General features: G+C 34.9%; 1 protein-coding gene across 2 annotated transcripts in view; it reads right to left on the reverse strand.

The window, feature by feature from the left end:
* The window catches only part of LOC112867300 (solute carrier organic anion transporter family member 1B3), a 75,969-nt gene extending 60,346 nt beyond the window's left edge, over positions 1-15,623 (reverse strand). Inside the window, exons 1-3 of one of the 2 annotated variants that reach the window (XM_086713948.1) lie at positions 15,492-15,623; positions 14,651-14,725; positions 10,455-10,585 (exon numbers count right to left, since the gene is read on the reverse strand). In XM_086713948.1, the coding sequence (XP_086570074.1) occupies positions 10,455-10,541 (87 nt within the window). In that variant the 5' untranslated portion in view covers positions 10,542-10,585; positions 14,651-14,725; positions 15,492-15,623. Of the gene's footprint in view, positions 1-9,381; positions 9,451-10,454; positions 10,588-14,650; positions 14,726-15,491 lie in introns of those variants that run through there. The other variant, XM_086713949.1, reaches the window with a different exon arrangement.
* Between the last annotated feature and the right edge of the window lie 10,024 nt (positions 15,624-25,647).

The following is a 25,647-nucleotide window of genomic DNA, read 5'->3' on the forward strand; positions in this document are numbered from 1 at the left end:
GATCATAGTAAAGAGAGAGAAGGCACAGTTACTAAATAAAAACTCTCTTAGCCATAATAATATTAGCCAAAGTATACTTAAAGAAACATTATCAGGGATAGAGGAGGTTTCTATATATTAATATAGGTATATATCTACTTAGAAGGTAAAACAGTTAAGGGGTGCCTGGCTGGCTCAGTCAGTTGAGCATCTGACTCTTGGTTTGAGCTCAGGTCATGATCCCAAGGTCATGGGATCAAGCCCCCTGTTGGGCTCCACGCTGAGCATAATACCTGCTTAAGATCCTCTCTCTCTCTCTCTCTCTCTCTCTCTCTCTCTCTGCCCCTCTCCCTTGCTTATGCTCTCTCTAAATAGAAGAAAGAATGAGGAGGAGGAGGAGGAGGAGAAGGAGGAGTGAGGAGGAGAAACAGTTAAAAAATAATGTACTTCATAGCTCCCAAACATATAAACAAAAATCAATAAGGGGGTACATCAGCAAGATAGTGAAGTAGATTTTCACAGAAAAATTCCCTTTGTGAGAAATCCAGAAACAAGTTGAACAGCTTCTGCACACATGGAGAATGTGAAACCAGATTCACAGAAGCTGCTTGGGAAATTTAGGATACCCTCTCACCAGAGTCCCTGCACTGACATAGCACCATATGATCAGGATGAGATCCCTAGCCCCAAGCCTCTCCCAGGGGAGAAAGAAAATTGACTTATACATTCAGCATTCCATTTTTTGCCAAGGGTTTTTTTTTTTTCTAGAGGACTGGCTTCTGTGTTACCAGTCTTAGAGCTCTGATAGATCCAGAATAGTCTAGCCACTGTGGGGGAGAACAGAGATAGCAGTAAGGACTGGTAGACACAATAGATCCTCTTCCCTGCTCAGCACAGTGTAAGCATGTAAGAACAAATCCCCAGTTCTCAGCTTCTCAAAGGTAAAATTGGTAGAGGACCCCAGAAACTGGCTGAGCTTATTAGTGGGGGTCTTCTCTTTGTGAAGCCAGTATGTGAAGACTAGGAGATATGACTGCTTTGTCTAATATACAGTCAACACAGAGAATCAATGAAAATGAAGAATCCAGCAAAAATGTTCCAAACAAAGGAGCAAGATAAATCTCCAGAAACTGACCAAAATGAAATAGAGTTTGATCATACACTGACAGTGAATGCAAATGACTCATGAAGATGCTCACTGAGGTCAAGAAAACAATGTATGAGCAAAGTGAGAATTTCAACATTCTTAGAGATAGAAACTATAATAAAATGTCAAACAGAAATCATAAAGCTGAAGAATACACTAACCAAACTAAAATATTCATGACAAGGATTCAGTATAAGACTAGATCAAGCAGAAGAAAGGATCAGCAAACTTGAAGATAGGTCTTTGGAAGCAATTCAGTCTGAATAATAAAAATAGAAAAGAATGAAAAGGAGCAAAGAAAGCTTAAGAGACTTAGAGGGCACCATCTAGCAGAACAATATACATATATGTATGAAAGTCTCAGAAGGAGAAGAGAGAGAAAAAAGACCAGAAAGCTTATTCAAAGAAATAATAAAAAACTTCCCAAACTGGGGAAGGACACAACATCCAGATTTAGGAAGGCCAAAAAACACAAATAAGTTAATTTCAAAGAAATTCACACCAAGACACATGATAATCGAGTTGTCAAAAGTCAAAAATAAAGAGAGAATTTTTAAAGAATCAAGAGAAAAGCAACTTGTTACATACAAGGGAACCCCAAAAAGATGAATATCAGATTTTATGAGGACCTTGAAGGCCAGTGGGAATGGGACAAAATGTTTAAAGTGCAGAAAGAAAAAAAAAAACCCTGCCAACTAAGAATACTATACCTGGCAAAACTCTCCTTCAAAAGTGCAGGAGAGATAAAGACTTTCCCAGACAAAAACTGAAGGAGTTTATCAAGACTAGACCTCCCTTACAAGAAATGCTCAAGAGAATTCTTTTAGTTGAAACTAAATTATGCGAAGCAGCAACAGGATAGCATAAGAAAATATGAAACTGTAAGGTATGTACATTAACAAATGCAGAACACCGTATTACTATAATTATTACTATAATAGTGGTGAATAAATTCACTGATAATTCTAATAAAGAAATTAAGAGACAAAAATATTTTTAAATAACTGTAACTAAAATATTTAAAAGGTACACAATATAAATAGATGCAAAATGTGACAACAATAGCATAAAGTAGGTGAGGGAGTTAAAATGTTGAGTTTTTGTGTGCTATTAAACATAAGTTGTTATCAGTTTAACATAATGGTATAACTATAGATATTTTATGTAAACACCAATTTAACCACACACACACACACACACACACACACACACACACACACACAATTCCTATAGAATTTACACAAAAGAAAAAGAGAGGGGCACCTGGGTGGCTCAGTCGATTAAGTGTCCTACTCCCGATTTCAGCTCAGGCCACAATCTCACGGTTCTTGGGTTTGAGACCCATGTTGGGTTCTGCACTGCTAGTGTGGAAGATTCTCCCTCTTTCCCTTTCTCTTTGACCCTCCCCCACTTGTGCATGCTCTCAAAACAAATGAACTTTTAAAAAAGAGAGAGAGAGAAAGGAATCAAAGCATATCAATTTTAAAAAATAACAAAACACAAGGAAAGACAAGACTGAAAAAAACAGATAAAAGAACTATAGGCATACCTCATTATATTGAGCTTTCACTTCATTGTGCTTTGCAGATGTTGTACATTTTACAAATGGAAGGTTTGTGGCAAGCAAGTTTATTAGCATCATTTTTCCATCAGCATTTTCTCACTTCATGTTTCTGTGTCACATTTGGATAATTCTTGCAATATTTCAAACTTTTTTTCATTATTACTATATTTAATAAGGTGATCTGTGATCAGTGACCTTTGATATTATTATTGTAACATTGTTTCAAGCCTGTTAACACAGCATCCATTCTGCAGCCCATGGATCAAGGAGTAATTTCTACTTTCAAGTCTTACTATTTACCAAATACATTTCATAAGGCTATAGCTGCCATAGATAGTCATTCTTTTGATGGATCTACACAAAGTTAATTGAAAACCTCTGGAAAGGATTCACCATTCTGATGCCATTAGAAATACTCATGATTCATGGGAAGGAGTCAAAATATCAATATTAGCAGGAGTATAGATAAAGTTGATTTCAACCATCTTGGATGACTTTGAGGGTTTAAGACTTCAGGAGAAACTAATTGCAGATGTAGTAGAAATAGCAAGAGAACTGGACTTGGAAGTGGAGCCTGAAGGTTTCACTGAATTGTTGTAATCTCCTGATCAAACTTTAATGGAAGAGGAGTTGCTTCTTGTGGATAAACAAAGAAAGTTAGTTTCTTTAGATGGAATCTACTCCTGGTGAAGATGCTATGAAGATTGTTGAAATGACAATGAACAATTTAGAATATTACATCAACTTAGCTGATAAAGCAGGAACAGGGTTTGAGAGGATTAACTCCGATTCTGAAAGAAGTTCTACTGTGGGTGAAATGCTATCAAACAACATTTCATGCTACAGAGAAAATGCAAAAGGAAGAGTCAATCAATGTAGCAAACTTTGCTGTGTCTTATTTTAAGAAGTTGCCACAGCACGGGGCACCTGGGTGGCTCACTCAGTTAAGCATCTGACTCTTGATTTCAGCTCAGGTCATGATCCCACAATTCGTGAGTTCGAACCCTACTGGGGCTGTCGGCACAGAGCCTGGTTGGGATTCTCTCTCCCCACCACCCCTCTTTCCCTGCCCCTCCCCCTGCTCATTCTCTCTCAGTCACTTTCTCTCTCTCTCTCTCCCAAAATAAATAAATGAGCATTTTTAAAAAAGGAATTGCCATAGCTGTCCCAACCTTTAGTAACTACCACCCTGATCTTTCAACAGCCATGAACTTTGGGGCAAGACCCTCCACCAGCAAAAAGATTATAAATTTCTGGTTAACATTTTTTAGCAATAAAGTATTTTTTTAGTTAAGATATGTACATTATTGTTGTGTTTTTTTGACATAATGCTATTGCACACTTAAACTACATTGCAGTGTAAACCTAACTTGTGTGCACTAAGAAACAAAAAAAAATCACTTGGCTCCCTTTACTGTGATTGTTGCTTTATTGGGGTGGTCTGGAACCAAAGCCTAAATATCTCTGACGTATACTTTTATAAGACTAACAGAAAACAATACTTTAGCAATAGTAAATCATTTCTATCAATAATTACTTTAAATGTAAATGGATTAAACTCCCCAAACAAAAGACATAAAGTGGCTGAATGTATAAAAAAGAGAAACAAGACTCCACTCTGCCCTGTTTACAAGAAACTCACTTTAGATTTACGGACACATATAGGCTGAAAATGAGGTGATGGAAGAAGCGATTTCACGCAATTGGTAACCAAAGGAGAACAGGAATGGTTGCACTGATGTCAGGCAAAATAGAACTTAAATAAAAAATGTCACAAGAAGCACAAAAAGACATTATATAATGATAAAGGTGTCAAATGACCAGGAAGATATAACTATTATATATGTATTTATATATATATTATTATATATAAATACATCTAGATATAGATATAGATATAGATATAGATATAGATATAGATATAGATATAGATATAGATATCTCCAACATCAGAATGCCTAAATATATAAAGCAAACATTGACAAAACAGAACAGAAATATATACAATACAGCAGGAAAATATATGGCAATACAGTAATAGTAGGAGCCTTTAATACCTCATTTTACATAATGGATAGAACATCTGGATAGAAGATCAGTAAAGAAATAGAGAACTTGAATGATACTATAAACCAAATGAACCTGAACAACATATATAGGACATTCTACCTAACAACAACAAAATATACATTTGTGTTAAGTGTACACATATCTTTTTCCAAGATAGATCACACGTTAGGTCATAAAAATCCTTAACAAATTAAAGATTGAAAACATATAGAGTATCTTTTCCCCCCACAATAGAATAAAGCTAGAAATCGACAGCAGAAAGAAAATTGGAAAATTCACAAATATGTGAAATTAAACAACACGTCCTCAAATAAAAATGGGTCAAAGAAGAATTCAAACAAAAAATTGAAAATACCTCAAAACAAACAAAAACGAAAACACAATGTACCAAAAATTATGGAATGCAGCAAAAGTAGTATTGAGAGACGTTCATAGTGATAAGCACCCAAGTTAAAAGAAGGAGGAAAGACCTCAAATAAACCATCTAACTTCACATGTCAATGAGCTAGAAAAAGAACAAACTAAGACCAAAGTTAGAAGAAGGATGGAAATAACAAAAGGTAGAACAGAAATAATAAATAACATAAGAAAACAATAGGAAAAATTGGTAAGTTGGTTATTTTAAAAGAGTAAAAAATTGACAAACCCTTAGATTAAGAAAAAAAGCACACTCAAATAAATAAAATCAGAAATGATAAAAAATACATTATAATTGATGCCATAGAAATAAAAAGGATCATTAGAAACTAATATGAAAAGGTATACACCAACAAACTGGGTAACTTAAAGGATATGAATAAATTACTAGAAACATACAATGTACCAAAGCTAAATATATAAATATATTAAATATATAAGTATATTAAACATATATAATATACAAACAGTGCATATATACACACACACACACACACACACACACACACACATATATAAATAAATAAGTACATACACAAACTATATATTTTTTTTCACAAGTTTTGGAGATTAGGACCTAGACATCTTTCTTTGAGGGCTGTTATTCTGCCTATCTATGAATATATTATGTAACATGGAAAGGAGGTATTAAGGTTGCAAATGTAATTAAACTTGTTAATCAGATGACCTTAAAAAGATTATCCTAAATTATCCTGGTTAACCCAATGGGATCACAAGGGTCTTTCAAATGTGGAAGAGAGAGGCCTAACAGTCAGTGTTCATGTGATGCAGTGTGAGAATTACTTGACTGACCATCAGCTTTCCATATGAAAGAGAGCCTAGCCACAAACTTTGGGCAGCCTCTAGAAGCTGGAAAAGGCAAGGAAGTGGCTTTTCCCCCTAGAGACTCCAGAAACGAACACAGCCCTGCTAACACCTTGATTTTAGTACATTGTGACTCATTTCAGACTTCTGAACATCAGGACTTTAAGATTATGAGAGAACTCTAACACATTTATTTTTTTGAGCCATTAAGGTCATATGTATGCACACACACATATACATATGTGTGTTTGTGTGTCAGTGTCAGGTGGTGATAATGCTTTGAAAAAAATAAATCTTATCAAAGTGTTATGAATAACTAAGGGTATTTTATACAGGGTGGTCAAGGATGAGGTAATGTTTAAATAGAAATGTGAATAAAATGAAGGAGCAAGGTATCTGGAAAGAGAATGTTCAGATGGGAAAACAAGTGCAAACTTCTCCAAGTCAGAAGTTTGCTCAGCATTTTTGATAAATAGAAAAAAGGCTAATAAGGCTAAAGGCTAATGTGAAAAGTGAGTCAGAGGAAACACAGGATATGAATACCACTGATGATTACATAAGGGATGGTTATTCTGGTTATTTTTGGAGGGTGAGTAGGAATGAAGGCAAAGAGGGGGGACCTTTACTTTTGTCCTATTATATATGGGTTTTGATGATGATGCATTACTATTTCTTGTCTTGAAATTTTATTGTAACATAAAAGTATAAGAAATCTGAAACACAGAAATATCAAGTGTAAAGATGAAGTGTAAAGAATACATATATATATATATATTCTTCATCTTATATATATATATATATATATGTATATATATATGATGAAAATATACATGATGTGGTTGGTTTAGTCCAAAAATTGAGGAAAAGGGGGATGAAAGAATCAAATTATGTTGTTTTTATTTTTAAAAACCTATTATCTATTTGCACTTTTATACATCTCTGAGTTTGTATATACATGCCAATAATAACATGTGTAAATGTGTGTGCCCATGCACATAAACAAGTGTAAGAATCCTATGGTTGCCTGATACTGAAAATAGTTGGTCTGAAGGTGAACATTTGAAAATATAAAATGAGGAAGATGATTAAATAGCCTACTTATAAATCCCTACCTACCAGAACATCGTAAGGGGTCTAATATTATGGAAAGCTATAGTTACTTCAGAAATGTGGAATAGAATTGGGAGCATGGGATTTGGAATCAGACTGCCTAAGTTCAGACCGTGGCTCCACCACTTACCAGCTTTGGGACTGAGAAGTATTCATTTGCCCTCTCTGTATCTAAGTTTTTTCATCTGTAAAAGAGAGATAATAGCATCTGGCTGATGGAATTTTGGTAAGGAATAAACCTACTAAAAGAAATATAACACTAGAACAGAGTCTGGCATATAATATGTGCTCAATAAATGTTAGCTTCTATTGTTGTTATTGCTCTCTGGTCTAGATTATTAGACTGCAATTAATATACATTATACACACAAACTTTCTAACTTCTAGCTCCTCTCCAAATATGCTGCAAGGGACTGTTCTAGCAATTTTAATTGTTTCAGCCAGATTGTTGTCACTTTACTATGCATATGCAAATGAAATTACTGTAACCCTTAATGTTAAAAAGAAGCAGAGAGATTGTTGTTGTTGTTTTTTTTTTTTTTTTCCATTGGATATCCTTTCCTGCTTTGTCAAAGATTAGTTGGCCATACTTTTCTGGGTCTAATTCTGAAGTCTCTATTCTATTCCATTGGTCTATGTGTCTGTTTTTGTGCCAATACCATGCTCTCTTGATGATTACAGCTTTGTAGAAGAGGCTAAAGTCTGGGATTGTGATGCCTCCTGCTTTGGTCTTCTTCTTCAAAATTACTTTGGCTATTTGGGGTCTTTTGTGGTTCCATACAAATTTTAGGATTGCTTGTTCTAGCTTCGAGAAGAATGCTGGTGCAATATTGATTGGGATTGCATTGCATGTATAGATAGCTTTGGGTAGTATTGACATTTTAACAATATTTATTCTTCCAATCCATGAGCATAGAATGTTTTTCCATTTCTTTCTATCTTCTTCAATTTCCTTCATAAGCTTTCTATAGTTTTCAACATACTTTAACAAATGGTTCTGGGAGAACTGGACAGCAACATGCGGAAGAATGAAACTAGGCCACTTTCTTACACCATTCACAAAAATAAACTCAAAACCCTAGAGGAGAAAGCAGGAAAAAAACCTCTCTGACCTCAGCCACAGAAATTTCTTACTTGACACATTCCCAAAGGCAAGGGAATTAAAAGCACAAATGAACTATTGGGACCTCATCAAGATAAAAAGCTTCTGCATTGCAAAGGAAATAATCAACAAAACTAAAAGGCAACCAACGGAATGGGAAAAGATTTTGCAAATGACATATCGGACAAAGGGCTAGTATCCAAAATCTATAAAGAGCTCACCAAACTCCACACCCGAAAAACAAATAATCTAGTGAAGAAATGGGCAGAAAACATGAATAGACACTTCTCTAAAAAAGTCATCCAGATGGCCAACAGGCACATGAAAAGATGCTCAACATAGCTTCTCATCAGGGAAATACAAATCAAAACCACACTCAGATACCACTTCACACCATTCAGAGTGGCTAAAATGAACAAATTGGGAGACTATAGATGGTGGAGAGGATGTGGAGAAATGGGAACTCTCTTGCACTTTTTGTGGGAATGCAAAATGGTGCAGCCGCCCTGGAAAACAGTGTGGAAGTTCCTCAAAAAATTAAAAATAGATCTACCCTATGACCCAGCAATAGCACTGCTAGGAATTTACCCAAGGGATACAGGAGTGCTTATGCATAGGGGCACTTGTACCCCAATGTTTATGGCAGCACTTTCAACAATAGCCAAATTACAGAAAGAGCCTAAATGTCCATCAACTGATGAATGGATAAAGAAATTGTGGTTATATACACAATGGAGTACTATGTGGCAATGAGAAAGAATGAAATATGGCCTTTTGTAGCAATGTGGATAGAACTGGAGAGTGTTATGCTCAGTGAAATAAGACATACAAAGAAAGACAGATACCATATGCCTTCACTCTTATGTGGATACTGAGAAACTTAACAGAAGATCATCGGGGAGGGGAAAAACAAAACAAAAAAAAAGGTTAGAGAAGGGGGAGCCAAACCATAAAAGACTCTTAAATACTGAGAATAAACTGAGTGTTGATGGGGGGTGGGAGGGAGAGTAGGGTGGGTGATGGGTATTGAGGAGGGCACCTGTTGGGATGAGCACTGGTGGTGTATGGAAACCAATTTGACAATAAATTTCATATTAAAAAATAAAAATAAAAATAAATAAAAAGAAGCAGAAACAGCCCAGCACACCATATTACCCTTAGACTTACATTTACCACTACCTTTTACCTGTGACTGCTGTTCAAATATTTCATCAGAACAGACTTTATCAGTAATATCTGAAAACAAACAAAACATGTTCTCTGGACAAAGTTAAAAGGGGCCTTACATAACATTATTGCAATTGAGTCTGACTTCTGTAGTCCTTATTCAGCAATTAAGACTACATCGGTGAGTAAAAAAAAACAAAAAAACAAAAAAAACAAAAAACAAAAAAATTCAAAATATTGATAAAAGGCAGCCATGATTATTATTATTTTTTTTTATTTCTTCAAAACTTCTCTACAGGAGTTTAAAGGCTTTGACGTGGGTTTAAAGGTTTTTGATTTACAAGCTAGATGAATTTAGGCAAACTTCTCAATTTTCCTCAATCTTTGTTTCTTCAACACTGTGCTCAGGGAGTACTTTATTCTATGAAAATCCCAATACAGTCTACCGTTTAATGTCTCATAGTTTTAAGACAAAATCAAAACACAAGATTATTATTTTCAGTAACTTGCATGTGAAAAAATTAAATGGCTGTCCTAAGTTAGTAGTTAGTAACTAGGTGTTTGGACGTCTTTCGATTATTACTACAAATCTCTTTTCCACCATACTCTGTTATTTAAATTATTAGAATGAAAAATGCCTTTCTCTAAAAGAAAAAAAATTAATAGGTCAAGACTGCAAAGTGATTCACAAGACTAAATAATCCATTGCTTATAAGTCAATTCTAAGAATATATTTATATATTATTCATTATATAGTGACTTATTTTAATGACATCTATAAATACCTTTTGGTCCATCAAGTACCAAAGAGAAGATTTCTAAATCAAAAGACTTCTAAATTTTTAACATTAACAAACTCTTAGCCAGTGGTAGTATCACTAAGAAATTCCTTTTTTCAGATTTAAAGACTCATTTAAATCATGATATAGATCATTCTATTAATATTTTAGTGTATGCTTTCATTAAAAATGCTAATTTGAAATGAAATATTCTTTTTAAAAACTGGCTGTGTTTTTTTTTTTTTAAATTCCCCCTTCACTTGTTTTAATTTGGAAACATGAAATTCTTTCTACCCTGAATCCATTGCAGCATCTAGTTTCCCTTTTCTCTGAAGGTGTTGTCTCTGCTGTCTTTTTCAAATGTTGATTTGGGTCCATCATTGAGTGTTTTCAATTGTAGTTGATGCTTGGTTTGAAACGACCACCTATTCAGGGAGAAAAAGGATAACTTATTTCACTTCGACAATATATAATTCAGAAATATGCTGTAAGGCTGACATTAATCAATAGATAAACCCACTAATACTCATTCGGGGTCTTCAATGTCCAGAGCACTAGGCAAATGCTAGACACCAAAGTAAGGGGGAAACACATGCACACACAGAGTCCTAATTTCCAGGGATTATAATTTGATTGGGAAGATAAATTTCTGAAAATAATTTGAAACAACAAATGAATAGTATAGATCATACACTAGATGAGATCAAAAATTTAAAGTACTGAAAGAAAAATTTAAATGTTTCACATATCTCCATTATAAAATTTAGGTAGGCAAATATATATTTAATTCATCTTTATAGTTTTACAAAGGGTCAAACCGTGCCTTGTACATACTAGACAGTCAAAATGGGTAGACAGAAAAATAACGTAAGGAATTGTAATTAGAGTGACCTAAGAAGGTTTCATGGAAGAGATACCTCAGGAACCAGGTATGAAATGCAGGTCGAGATGGACTTGTTAAAGAGTACCTCTCAGAGAGACTCTGGCCATGCTTGACCTTACCACTATCACAACCCTACTTTATTTTTATTTTGTTCATTTACTTTTGAAGATAAAATGTATGCAGTTGCATGTATGTAAAATATATGTATTTGGAAGTACAAAACATCAAAAAGACGTATATTAAAGAATCTTTCTGTAGCCCTTGTCTACCCAACATCCAGTCTCTTATTCTGAGGACTAATTTAACCAGTTCTCAGTGAATATTATCCAGAAATGTGATATGCATTTTTAATTAAATACATAATAGCTTCCTTTTTTAACACAGATGGTGGCATACCGTTAACACTGCTCTCTACCTTTTTATGCTACTTTATATTAATAAATGACTTTTTTCAGTTTCTTTATGGTTGTAGTTATCCTATTGTCCATAATATATCTAGTTACATGTTGATAAACATTTAGTGTCTAAATATTTCATACTAGAAATTTTTTTTAAAAAAATTTTTAACGTTGATTAATTTGTGAGACAGCGAGAGATAGAGCATGAACGGGGGAGGGTCAGAGAGAGAGAGAGACACACACAGAATCTGAAACAGGCTCCAGCCTCTGAGCTGTCAGCACAGAGCCCCACGCGGGGCTCGAACTCACAGACCGCGAGATCATGACCTGAGCTGAAGTCGTCACTTAACTGACTGAGCCACCCAGGCGCCCCTAGAAAATTTTTTTAATATGTCATTTTATTTATGTGTAAGATAAATTCTTATGAGTTTTGAGGTCAAAATGCAAGATAAATTATAATTTTGTAAATTGTTAAACCTCTATTTTAATTTTAATTTTTTGAGTTTTTATTTAAATTCCAGTCAGCACAGTGTAATAATTAGTTTCAGGTGTAATACATAGTGATTTAATAATTCCATACAACACCCATTGCTCATCATAAGTATACTTCTTAATCTCCATCACCTATTTAACCCATTTCCCCCCACCCATCTCCCCTCTGGTAACCATCAGTTTGTTCTCTATAGTTAAAAAATCTGTTTCTGGGTTTCTCTCTCTCTCTCTCTCTCTCTTTGCTCATTTGCTTTGTTTCTTAAATTCTCCATATAAGTAAAATCATATGGTATGTATCTTTCTCTGATTGACTTATTTTATTAAGCCTCTACTTTAAAGACTAGTAAAATGAGTCAACTTGTTCCTTAGATTTGCTCTTTTATATGGAACAGTGAGTTCTTCGCTGAGGTTTAGAAAATGTATTCTTGTTTATACATATCTGCATAATACATACTTATGTATCTAAGATATTTATATATAGGAACACACATAAGCATAGATATATGATAATTAATAGGGCTATAATTATACAATATATTTAAAATATGTCATATGTGCAGTTGATTCTCATTATTTGCAGTACTTGTGTTCTATAAAGTTGATGCAAACAGCAAGACCTGAACATTGTTCCTAATAGAGGGTTAGATGTCCGTGTATCTCTGGCCACATCATTTTCATCAACCAATCAATTTATAACCTTGTTTCATGTGTGCTTTTGTTTAAAGATATCTTATTTAATGTATATTGTTGATCCATTAATTTTAAGTTTGTGGCCAATAGCACTGTCTTGCTCATGCCTGAGGGATGCCTATGTAACTCATATATTCTTTCCATCATGTGCATCATGTCCTTCTTGCACTTAGGAACACTGGCCCACACTTCAGCACTATACTTGGGAGCTGTTTAAACAGCAAAATCATCAAAAAAAAAAAAGCACAAAAGTGAAAAATTATGGCTCTAAATAAACTGTGAAAAGAACACTTGTTTAGAACATGAGAGCTAAAAAAAGAAGGCAGAGCCACATTTGTCTGACTTCAGCTGGGACCGTGTCTTTTGGACAACTCAGATTTTTTGCCACTCTGGACAAGTTTATGGATGACCATAAAGAACATTAGTATTGATTTTGGGGTTACAAATAAATTTTAGTGAGAAGGCAAGTTCACAAATACTGAATCCATGAATAATGAGGATCAACTATGTATTTTATTAATTTATTCAATCAGGATTTATTGAGTCCTTATATTATAAAGACAATGAATATATGTAATGCCAATTTAATAGATAATGTATAACTGTAGAAGTGATAAATATCTGAAGATATTATCATGTGTATGTAAACATATGCATCAATGCAAAAACCCACGTCTATGTACATCTAAGTAAATCCTAGTTATTCCACTTTTTTTGCATGTGCTCCAAACATGCCTATACCTTTTCAGGTACTAAGTGGAGAAGACTGAGGAAGAAATCAGTAGTAGGGACCCCAAAGTCATAACCAGCCCTTTGATAAATTTCCTGTTATATTTTTCATGAATACCTTTTCTGTATCTTTCCCCGGAATTTAAATGGTTAGGAAGTCATTTTTTCCACTTAAATCTATTACTGAAAATCTCTTTGAATGATTTATGACGTGTATATACACCCTATAGCTTTAGTTCTGTTTGTTGTGCTTTGTTTTTTGGCCACTGAACAAGTATTCTTTTTCTTTTTTCTTTTTCTTTAATTTTTTTTTAGAGAGAGCGAGTGAGCAGGGGAGGGGAAGAGAGGCAGAGAGAATCTCAAGCAGGCTCCCCAATGACCCTGAGATCCTGACCTGAGCCAAAATCAAGTGCTGGACACTTAACCGAGTCACCCAGGAGCCCTGTGAACAAGTATTCTTTATTGCAGTCTAGCCCTGTTTATTGCATTTGATTAAATTATGATTTCTTATTTTATTTCTATCATATCCATCTTCAGAGTCTTTCAGAGGTCCCCTGTATCATACAGAATAAAATTCACACTTCCTATTTGAGATTCTTTACAAACTAAACCCAGCCCTTGTTTTTAGTCTCATTTCCCAACACATCCATTAGCACCTACAGCCATATGGAATCAAGTGTCCCTAGAACGCTCTGCCCTATGTTTCTTCTTAACCTGTAATGTTCTTCCTCACCTTTTCATTGTAATTCTGCCCCAAATCACTCTTGTTAGATATTTTCCCAGTTACTCCCAATTGAAAAAAACCTTTCTCACACTGCTGCTTATAACTTGTAACACGGTCATTACTTTTCCCTGTTATTTCTACAACTTTCTCAGATAGATTACAATTCCATACCTCTCTCCTAGATACCAAGAAAAAATAGCAAAAAAGTGGGAAATGTAGGACTTCCCCCCCCTCATGTCTGAGAAAGACTGAATTGTAATAGGTAACCTCAAAGTAATAACGGAGTTGGAGTATCAATTTAGGTTTGACTCTTACCACCACACTTTTTACTTCATCATGGCATTTTAAACCTGATTGGAGAATTTAACTTACTTTTCTCTGGACACTTTTTTTTTCCCCTCAGGGCCCCAAACAACTGACATTTAAATACACTTTGGGGACACAATATGTTTCTAAGACAGAACCACAGGCATTCAGACACAGCACTGCCATTCTTTCTTCAACAGAACAGCCCAGTTCTGCCTCATTTGATTGGGCTGGAGCGGAGGGCAGAATCTCACTAGCCTCTCCTTACCTGTGTCAAGCTTTTACTGTTAGAGAGATCATAAAAAAGCAGTGCAAGCCAGGTGACCCAGTCTCTACTGTATACCTATGGAACCGAGGAGGAAAAAAAGAGAAAACAAATTTATTAACTTTTTAGACCTTTTATGAAGGATTTTCTTCATTTTCTACCTCACTTTTGCAGTCACAATAGTCTATTAAGAGTAGCCACCTTCCTGAATTGGAGAAGGGAACTAATATTTATTGAATTCTTAGTTTATGCCAGGAACCATGCTGGGAAATTTTTTTTTCTCATTTGATCAGAGACAAAATTATCTAGAAAACTTTCTTTGTCCTCACCTTGAGTCAAATGAGTTGAAACAGGAACGTAGAGGTGGGTAAGTGACTTTGAGACATGTCCCATTTTTTTTATGTTTGCCAACTAACTCTCCACCCTATATTATCCAGTTAATATGGGATAAAAAAAAGTAGGGAATACATCTAATTATTCCATATAGTCAGTGAAAATAAATGCCTTGTAGTATATTTTGAGAAGATAAACAGAGATCCGTTTTTTTTAACTTGAAGTTTCACTTATCTAGAAAGTAATGGTAACAGGGTTTCAAAATTTATTTTTAAATTATGAATGTCTTATTTTCTACATTTTAACTTTGAGAGCATAGAAACCTGAGGCTCATCTATCTCCAGAAGTCATATTTAATAAATTTTATAGGCTTAAATATAAGTGTGCTGAAGACAAAGCATAAAACATGTAATATTTATCATGTTCATCAAAACATTTTTTTCCCTTGAAATCTGTGGCAGTTTCTCACATAGAAGAAACACTGAAATTAGAGGTACTCAAAGGTTCTTACCTGGACTTAGATCCTACACCAGTAGCAAGGAGTCCATCCCTTTATCTGTTGTTAAAATCTCTCTTTAAATAGTGAGTTGGCTTTTTTTTTTATCAGTTCAGTGATGATTAACCATATTATTAGGTCATTGTCCTAAGTAAACAGAAGAAAATTAATTATTCTAAGAGTCTGCTCCAGACTTCTACATTTTAAAAGTTATATATTTTGTGATCTCAGTCTATTAATTACCAATGTTGTGGTTAGACCCATTCGGGTGGTTTTTATTATGATTTCAAGATGCCTCTCAGCAATAAACCATCAGGGAACTTTGGAAAAATACAGGTTTATTTCTTATAGGACTGGGGATTTACACAACACACATGGGAGCAAACAGCAAGGTCATAGGTAGAGGGAGAGAGTGCAAAGCCTGGGGCTCTGCTTTTATTCAAGATGCTCCTCAGCAATAAGCATCAGGGAACTTTGAAAAACTACAGGTTTATTTCTTATAGGATCTGGGATTTACACAGCACACGTGGAGGCAAACAGCAAGGTCATAGGTAGAGAGAGAGAGTGCAATGCCTGGGGTTCTGCTTTTATTGGGGGTGAAGGTTGAGGCCTAGGGTTTTACCAAATCACTCTTATTGGTGAATTTAAAACATAAGAGTGAAAATGTAAAGCTCAGGAAAAGTAAAAGAAAAGTGACCCCAAATGGTCAGTTTTTGAAATCAACCAAGATCTCTAAAACAAAGATGCCTCTAAGGTGGAGGATGGGGGATGGCTCTTTATCTGTTCTGTGGCTGGCAGCTGTTTATTTGAGATAGCCCTCTTTGACATGTCTGCCTCTTTGAAATGGATGCTTTGGCAATCAGAGCTTAACCTAGGCACTTGTGTTACAGAAAAGGAAAAAAAAATGTCAGATTTTACACTACATTACATTAATTTCTCAGAATTTATAAATTATTTTTATGTAAAAGTTTAATTATTAAACTTCATTTCTGAGAATAACATATTTGCTTGAGTTGGTTGCATAATATTTTTTTTTTAAATTACAAACATAGATTATCTAAGATATTTAGAACTAGAAAAGAATTCAAGGCAGTTTTTTAAATGTGTCTACTGGTTCCTTCAGCATTTAAGATAAAACATACTCTTTTGCTTGATACTTTGGTACAGTTCTAATACAGGGTCAATGAATACTGCATACATACACACACACACACACACACACATATATATAGCTATTACTTAGAGAACACCATATATATGTGTATATATATGTATATATGTGTATTTATGTATATATATGTGTATATATACATATATATGTATATATATGCTTGTATGTATACGTGCACACACACACACATGCATATATAGCAATGTGAGACTGCATATATGAAAACATTACCCCTTAATCACTTCTATAAGACAATTACTGGAACAGCTGCAGCAATATGTATTTAAATTCTGTATCTCAGTTATTTGATACATTAGCTCTGTCCATGTTTATTTTTAGAAGCATTGGAATCACAGGAGGAACCAGAGATTGTGGAGGGATAGAAGAGTTGGGAGACCCCCAATTTTCCAAGTAAGGGGAACTGAGAAATGTAGAACTGGGACAAAGAAAATTAAGATCTGGTTTTCCAGATAGCCCTCTGCTGAGTCAGAATCTATAGTAGTCCAGGCCCACCCCTCCACCCAACAATCTCCCCACAGGAAATTTTGATTCCATTTATGAAAGTTTTTTTTTTTTAAATAAGCACTTCATTTAATATTTATGCATCTCTAGACTTTGAGAACCACTAGAGCAGACCTAGAGAATACTTTCAGGACATTATGGACTTCCCTATTATTCAGAGTGGAAATGAGTTTAGGGGCTTCTATGGTAGTGATTTTCTCTTCAAATTTCCATTCTACCAAGGTGGAATGAAGGTAAAATAGTACAAATTAAGAACCGTCCTAATCCCTAAACTAAGGCCTTCTGGTGAAATCCTGGAGTGTTTTCATAGGTCAAAGAGCATCTTCCGTGCTCTTCCTTCTGTATGACTGTTTAATTACTAATTAGACCGTGCTTGTGCAACTTGTGGAGAAGTAAGGTGGTCAGAGGAAAAATGTTACAATAGTTCCTTTAAGATCCATATAATGCTAACATCCATGGGTCAGGAGAATTGTATAATTTTATAAAAATATTCTAGTGATATTTGTTTCAGAGATTATCATTACAGTTCTGATGTTCTGATGGCATATCATAGTCCTTGAAATCTGATAAACTTCAATGCCAATTTGTCTCTGCTACTTGCTAGCAGTATGAGCTTAAAGTTATTTAAGATTTCTAAGCATCAATATCCTCATCTGTAAAATACAATACTTGGAGTAAGGATTATATAATGTGTATAAAGTGCTTTACACAGTACTTGACATTATAGTTCAATATCTACTTTCTAAATTTTTTTTTTCAACGTTTTTATTTATTTTTGGGACAGAGAGAGACAGAGCATGAACGGGGGAGGGGCAGAGAGAGAGGGAGACACAGAATCGGAAACAGGCTCCAGGCTCCGAGCCATCAGCCCAGAGCCTGACGCGGGGCTCGAACTCCCGGACCGCGAGATCGTGACCTGGCTGAAGTCGGAGGCCCAACCGACTGCGCCACCCAGGCGCCCCTCAATATCTACTTTCTAATAGGATTCATTGTATGATGTTTGTGTATTATAAATATTTACATCAATTAATTCACATCAAATTAGTAAAAATAACATCTCTAAGACATGTGCCTAGCAGTTTCTTCTGGCAATTTTTATTGCCCGAGTTCTCAGGCATGCTTTGAGAGAAAGGCTTCAAGCTCAAAGCAAACATGCTGCCACCTGTCTACCCCACTTCCCTTGGCAATGGTCATGAGGCAGCTCCAGGTGTATACTCCTGGAAAGAACCCAACATTTCTGTATGTACTGATGCTAAAGCCCTTGTGTCATTATGATTACTCTTACTGTGACCATCACCTTTGTTATTATAGGTACCACCATAAGAAGGAAGGTATTTCCTGATCAGTCTCATCACCTCCTCTCTAATCCCCATATGGCTCTGTCAAGCCTGAACTAAGACCCTTTTCTTGAGTCTTTTGGAACTCATGGTTAATCAAACATAGAATTCCCTTTACCTTCAGTCTCTTCTCTGAATTTCTTGCTGTTGTTCATCTCTTGCTCTAACTTAAACCTGGCGCTTTCCTGAAGACTGCCTCTCCCGCTGCTGTAATCAGTGGGAGCTGTACTATTCTCCATATTGCTCCATACCAGATGGGCTGGTTTTCAGTTTGCTCTACTTTGCTACTTCCCTTCTGTGTTCATTCCCACTTCTCTCAGAAGGCATAGTTTTGAATTTCATATCAAAAGACACTATCACTTATCCTTCTTCTTGTTGGAATCATCTACTAATCCTTCAGTCACTTCCACTTATTCTGTGACAGTTTAAGCTCCTGGTTCAGAGCCAATCTCTCAGAATGTTACTGTTATCATAATTATTGGTGATTTCAATGATCATGGAGATAATCCTTTTAATTTTCTGGCTTCTTGGTTTTTAACCTTTCCTTCTCCAATGATCTTGCTTTTCTATCTACTCCAATGGATATATCCAAGACCTTGTTACACAAAAAACTGGAACTTCCCCCATAATATCATTTCCAAGGATTGGTTTACCACTGTCTATCTTTCCAGCATATACTGTGTTATACCTCAGATGCAACAACACTTTCACTAATCAGGATCTATAAACCACTGATTGATTCTACCAGAGATTGCATTGTTCTTGGTTTCATGTCCTCATTTTCCTGCATTTCTGGGTTAGATTCAATGGTCATGGTAATAACTTTTTTCCATATCTCTTCAAGTCATTATTGACCTTTGTATCATCTTAATTGCTTAACTACAACCTTGATTAACCCCAACTCTCAGACTACTCTGTCAATTCATCCATGCTACTGAATGAGGTTGAAGAAAAACCCTCAACATGTTAACTTTAAGTTTATGATTAAGAAACTCAAATGAGCCTTTGTGTAGGTATCATGCTGCATTTTCCTAATTTGTGTCACCTTGTTTTTGACTCTTTTTAAACTTCATTTATCTCCTCAAAACTCTAAAACATCCTTTCCTATCTTTACCTTCAGCTGGTGACTATTTCAGTGACAAAAAATGAAGAACAAAACTCAAAACCTCCTTCCAATACATCTATCTACCTATAGCATCAGTGCCACATATTTTGCCTTGAGGAACTGTCCATGCTGCAGCCAAGATCATTCTCCATTTGTGTACCAGATTGTCTCCTCTCCTTGTATTCCAAAGGATATCAATTTTCCTGCTCTAAAGAAATGTTCCCATCAGCATATAAGCATCCTGTCACTCTCCCATCTTCATAAATCCCTCTTTTGATTCTGTACCTTTTACAGGTATTGCACTATTTTTGTACTGTTAAAAAGTCTTCTCAAAAGACTTATCTATAATATCGCTTTCTACTCCTTTTCTCACATTCTTTCCTGAGTACACTCAATCAAGTTTATACCCCCAATTCCACTCAAACTACTCTTCCCTAAGTCATAAATTACCTAAATGCTATAACGTGATGGTCTTTATCTGACTTGAACTATTAGCCATCTTTCAGAGCTGACTATTCCCTTCTCCAGGAAACAGTTTTCAGGATACTATCCTTTGTGGTTTTCCTCTTAACTCATTGGCTTCCATTTCCACTTCATGTGGAAATATTCTATATATCTTTGGCCTCTTAATGGGACTGTGTCAGGATTATTCCATGACAGTCTTACAAGTCACTCCCAATTATTCCATGACAGCCTCAGAATTCAACTATTATATTTTGGTGATCTCATCTATTCTCATATCTTTAATATTCTCTATATGTTGAGAATTCTAAAATTTTTACCTCTGGTAAAGACTTTATTCCTGAGATTTTTCCTCAAGACTTAATGGTAGATTTTTCCATTGCCTGCTCACCATCTCCCTTTACATAGATAATAGGCTTCTGATACTAAAAAATTTTAAAGCTGTTCCTCTCATCTTCCTTTCCCAAACCACTCCTATAATATTCCCCATCTTAGTCAATTGTAGTTCTATCCTTTTAGTTGTGTGTACACATGCGCAAATGTACACACACATGCACACACACTATTGGAACAATTCTTGACTCTTCTTTTACTCAAAACATACGTTCTAATTTCAAAATATACCCAGAATCTGACTTTTTCTCACCACCACCACGGCTGTCGTTCTGGTCCTGAATTATTGCGACATTCTCCAATTCGTGTTTCAGCTTATCTCCTTAAATTCACCAACTGCACTCTCCCATGTAAATGGGAGCCAGAATTCCATCATGTCAAAACAGGTCATATCATGACACTGATCTGCTCAAATCCTCCAATGGCTTCCTACCATTCAGTATAAAGTCCAAAGAATGGCCTTAAGACTTTTAAGATATAGACCCCATATTCAGAGTATTTGTATTTGCTGTTCTTTCAATCTGTTCTTCTCTAGATATCTGTATAGCTCACTCCATCACCATCTTTTATCACCCACACAAATGATCCCTTTTATCTTACTTTCATTCAACATCATTATTGTGAAATTCAATCATATTGTTGTGTATGTCAGTTCATTCCTTTCTATGCTGATTAGCTCACATTATACAAAGTATTTCAATTTCTTTATCTACTCAACTGTTTATAGAAATATGAGTTGTTTCCAGTTGGCTATTACAATTAAGTGTTATCAATATTTGTTTATAAGCCTTTGTGTGGACATATGCTTTCATTCTCTTGAAAAATGCCTACTGGTGGAATGCTTGGGTCATATGAGAGTTGTGTACTTAAGTTTTTAGGAAATTTCTAACATAGTTGTATTATTTTACATTCTCAATAGCAATGTATAAGAGTTTTGTTCCTCTCCCTCCTAATAGTTGGTATGAATAGTCTTTAAATTTTATTCCTTCTAATAGATATGTAGTAGTATGTAATTCTGATTTCAAATTTGCATTTACCTAATGACTAATGATGTTGAGCATCTTGTCATGTGCTTATTTGCTATCCTTCTCTCTTTCTTTCTGTCTTTTGGTAAAATGTCTGCTCAATTTTTTTTACTCAGCATTTACTGGGATGGTTGTCCTCTTATTAATAAGTTGTAAGAGTCATTTAGATTTCTACAAACAAGATCTTTGTTGGGTATACGTTTACAAATGTTTTCAAGTCAGAACCTTAAAATTCTGATGAAGTCTAATTTATTTTTTTTATGTTTATTTATTTCTGACAGAGAAAGCGAGAGAGAGCTAGTAAGAGCAGGGGAGGGACAGAGAGAAAGGGAGACACAGAATCCAGGCTCCAGGCTCTGAGCTGTCAGCACAGAGTCCAATTCAGGGCTCAAACCCATGAACCCTGAGATCATGACCTGAGCCAAAGTCAGACGCTTAACCATCTGAGCCACCCAGGTGACCCTGATGAGTTCTAATTTATCAATTTTTCTTTACCTTTTGTGCTTTTTTGTGTTCTGAGAAATCTTTGCCAAAATCAAGGTCAATAAATTTTTCTTGTTTTGTTCTAGAGCTGTTAGCTATTATGTTGAAGTCTATACTCCATTTTGAGTTGTTCTTGGTATAAGACATAAGGCAAGGTTCAAGACTTACTATTTTGCATATCATTATCCAATTTATTTAGCATCATTTGTTTAAAACATTATTTCCCTATGAACTTGATTGGAATCTTTGTAAAATATCAGTTAAATATAAATGTGTGGGCCTATTTCTAGACTGTTTATTCTTTCATTGATCAACATGTCTATCTTTATGTCAATACCATACTATCTTCATTGTTATAGCTTCATAACAAGTCTTGAAATCAGATAATATAAGTCTTCCTACTTTGTTCTTCTTTTTCAAGAATGTTATGACTATTCTAGGTCCTTGACATTCCCATAAACATTTTTTAATACACTTGTTAACATCTGAATAAAACTCTGGTGGAATTTTGGTAGAAAATGCAGTAACTCTATAGATCAATTTTGGAATAATTGGCATCTTGGTAATATTAAGTCATATAATCCATAAACATGGTGTATCTCCCCTTTGCTTAAGTTTTCTTTAATTTTTCATAGCACAGTTTTGCATTTTTCAGTGACAATTCTTTCATATATTTTGTCAAGTTTGTTAAGCATTATTATTTTTATACTATTATAAATTATATTATTTTAATTTCAATTTCTGATTGTTTAATGCTAGTGTATAAAAACCTACATATGTATTTTGAACTTATGTCCTGCAATATTACTAAACTCAGCTGGTAGTTTTACTGGATTTTTAAAAACATATTTTTAAAAATTTTTAATGTAAATTACCATGCTGTGTGCAAATGAAAATAGTTGCCCTTCTTCCTTTCCAATTTGGATGCCTTTCCCCCTGCCTTATTGTACTGTCTAAGACCTGCAGTGTTCTCTCTGGACTATCATATTATAAAATAGAAATGGTGACAGCAGGTCCCTGCCATGTTCCCAATATTAAGAGGAAAAGTTTTCAGTCTTTCACAATTAAGAATAATGCTAGCTGTAGGTTTTTGTACTTACAGGTTAAAGAGGTTCTCTTTTATTTCTAGTTATCTGAGAATCTTAAATCACTAAGGTCAATCAAAAGTCAATTCAAAAGTCTAAAGTCAATCAAGGTAATTCATTGCATCCATAGAATAAAGAGGAAAAAAAAACCCTAAAATTATATCATCTTAAAATATGTAAAAAAGGCATTTGATAAAACTCTTCTTTAACTCATGATAAAACTCAGCAAACCGTGATTAGAATTTCCTTAAAGTAATGAAGAGTGTCTATCAGAATACCTATATAATCATCATACTTCATTGTATTTTTATTGAACATCATTGTACTAATGAATAGGAAGAAAATAGAAGGGCCAATATATTGAAAGTCCAATGAATTAGGAAGAGACTAATTGAGGGAATGAGATGAGGGGGAAAAGTGGAAATCTAAATGTATTATTGTGAAGCAGTTCCAGGTGATGATAAATACCAGAAAGTAGCTACAAGATGGGGTAACAAAAGTGAAATAGATTACAATTTTTCCAATACTCAGAAAAGTGTCGAATTTCTGCTCAGTTATCTGTGTTGAGTCTTCAGGGCAGCAGATGATGATATATTCTATAAGTACACTCTCAAATCTAGTAGCAACTAACTATGTGTGGTAAGGGAGCACTTCAAATGTGGCTTGTGTGACCAGGAAACTGAATTTATTTTATTTAATTTAGATATAAGTAGCTAGTGCCTACCTTATTGGGCAACATAACTTCAGGTTATCAGTCTGTAGCACGACTGAGGTAGAGCAGAGGAAAAATGGTCTTTTCCTACAAGTGTCACAAAATCTTACTTAACCATTTCTAAGGCTTTTACTGTTTATCGAATTCTTTTCAAGGGCTGAAATACCAAATCATTAGGCTGTTAGGAAACATAGGGGATAAGTAATTCTCTATTATTTCTATTTTCTTATATTATTCCTTTTTTCTCCTTCTCTTTTCTCTCCCTTTACTTTCCTGCTGTATCTCAGGATCAAGGATCAAGCACAAATGACAGAAACATTATAATCACTCATTATGTGGTAGCTATTGTAATAGGCCTTTCTAATTTTATTTTGTTAGAGTGTGTGAGTGGGGGAGAGGGGTACAGGGAGAGAGAGAATCTTAAGCAGGCTCCACGCTCAGTGTGGAGCCCACCCTGGGGACGTGAGCTGAAATCAAGGGGGACGCTCAACCAACTGAGCTACCCAGGCTCCCCTAGACCTTTTCTGAGTTTTTCTAATTTTAAACAATGCTATAATGAATATCCTTTTATGTAAACATTTAAATATATCTATGATTATTTCTATAGTGTATATCCTAGAATCAATATTACCAAATCAGAGTATAAGCTTTCCAAAGCTCACTTTTCAAATTGCTTTCCAAAAAAGAATATCTCAAGAACAATGCCTACAAATATGTTGCACCTCTGATGGATTATATCAATCATATATTTCTTCAATCGTAGACAATTACAAAATGAAATCTTACTGTTTCATTTTTGCATTTATTTGATTACAGGCTACATTAATGCTAATTCATAAGACTTTATGACAGAGTCCTCTATTATATTTCATATGCTACAAATCTTCTTTACCTCAATTCTCTCTAGGTCACTTTGGCTCAAATTCAGAATAATATTTTTCATACTCAAATGGCAAAAATGTGTGTCCTCTTGAATAGCACCAGTATAACATTTGGTTTTCTGAAAGAGAAATCCTAATTAACCCTGTTTTCTGAAAGATTCTTAACACCTCAGAGCACAAATATTATTTTTTTCTGGAAATTATAACTTTCCTAGAGAATTCTCAAGTTGTTCTCTCTTACACAACATAACAAAGACTAGTCACAATCCCCAAAATTGTCTTTGGAGCAACAGAATTCTCCTGTCCTCAATGACTGCTAACCCCAGGCCTCCAGAAATTTCAGTCATGCCCTTACCTCCTGGGATTGCCTTGTTCCTTTATTCTCGGGCCTTTATAAGTGTGTTTTGTGTACCATGGACTTCCTCATGGCTTCAGATGTCCTCTTAGATACCTTGGCTATCTGTAGCTACCTAACAATTTTCATAAGACAACACATTGGTTAATTTAATCAACCACTCCAGAAGGTAGGACTAGAAAGAGCTGTTTAATTTTGGAGTAATGAAGGCTTAGGTAGACAAGAGCTGATAGTATGCCTGTAAATCAGAAACAAATACAATAATCCAAGTAAAAATTACCTGTGTGGTACCGAAGATTGTAAAATTCGCCAGCCAGTAGATGGAAGCAGAATCCTATCTGTAAAGATGAATACTATAAATAATTCACACATCTGAGTAGTCATTTAGCACTTTGCAGTAAAAGCAGCTTTCATTCTCCAGGGATCAGCTCTTTCTTGGGCAATATTTATGCAGTCACTAATCCCTATTCAAAGGAGATTAGGGCCTTTCACTAATTTAACCCATGCCTAGGATATGACATTTTTTCCACATAATTTCAAGTTAGGTGAAGTAAACATCTAAAGAGTAAAATATCATCTGAGGCTTTCAATGCTAAGAAGCTAATCGTGCTACATGTTTAAATGAATTCTGTTCTTGGCC

Source organism: Puma concolor, chromosome B4, assembly GCF_028749965.1.
Source record: "Puma concolor isolate L17-30 chromosome B4, mPumCon1.1.hap2, whole genome shotgun sequence".
Lineage (NCBI taxonomy): Eukaryota > Metazoa > Chordata > Mammalia > Carnivora > Felidae > Puma > Puma concolor.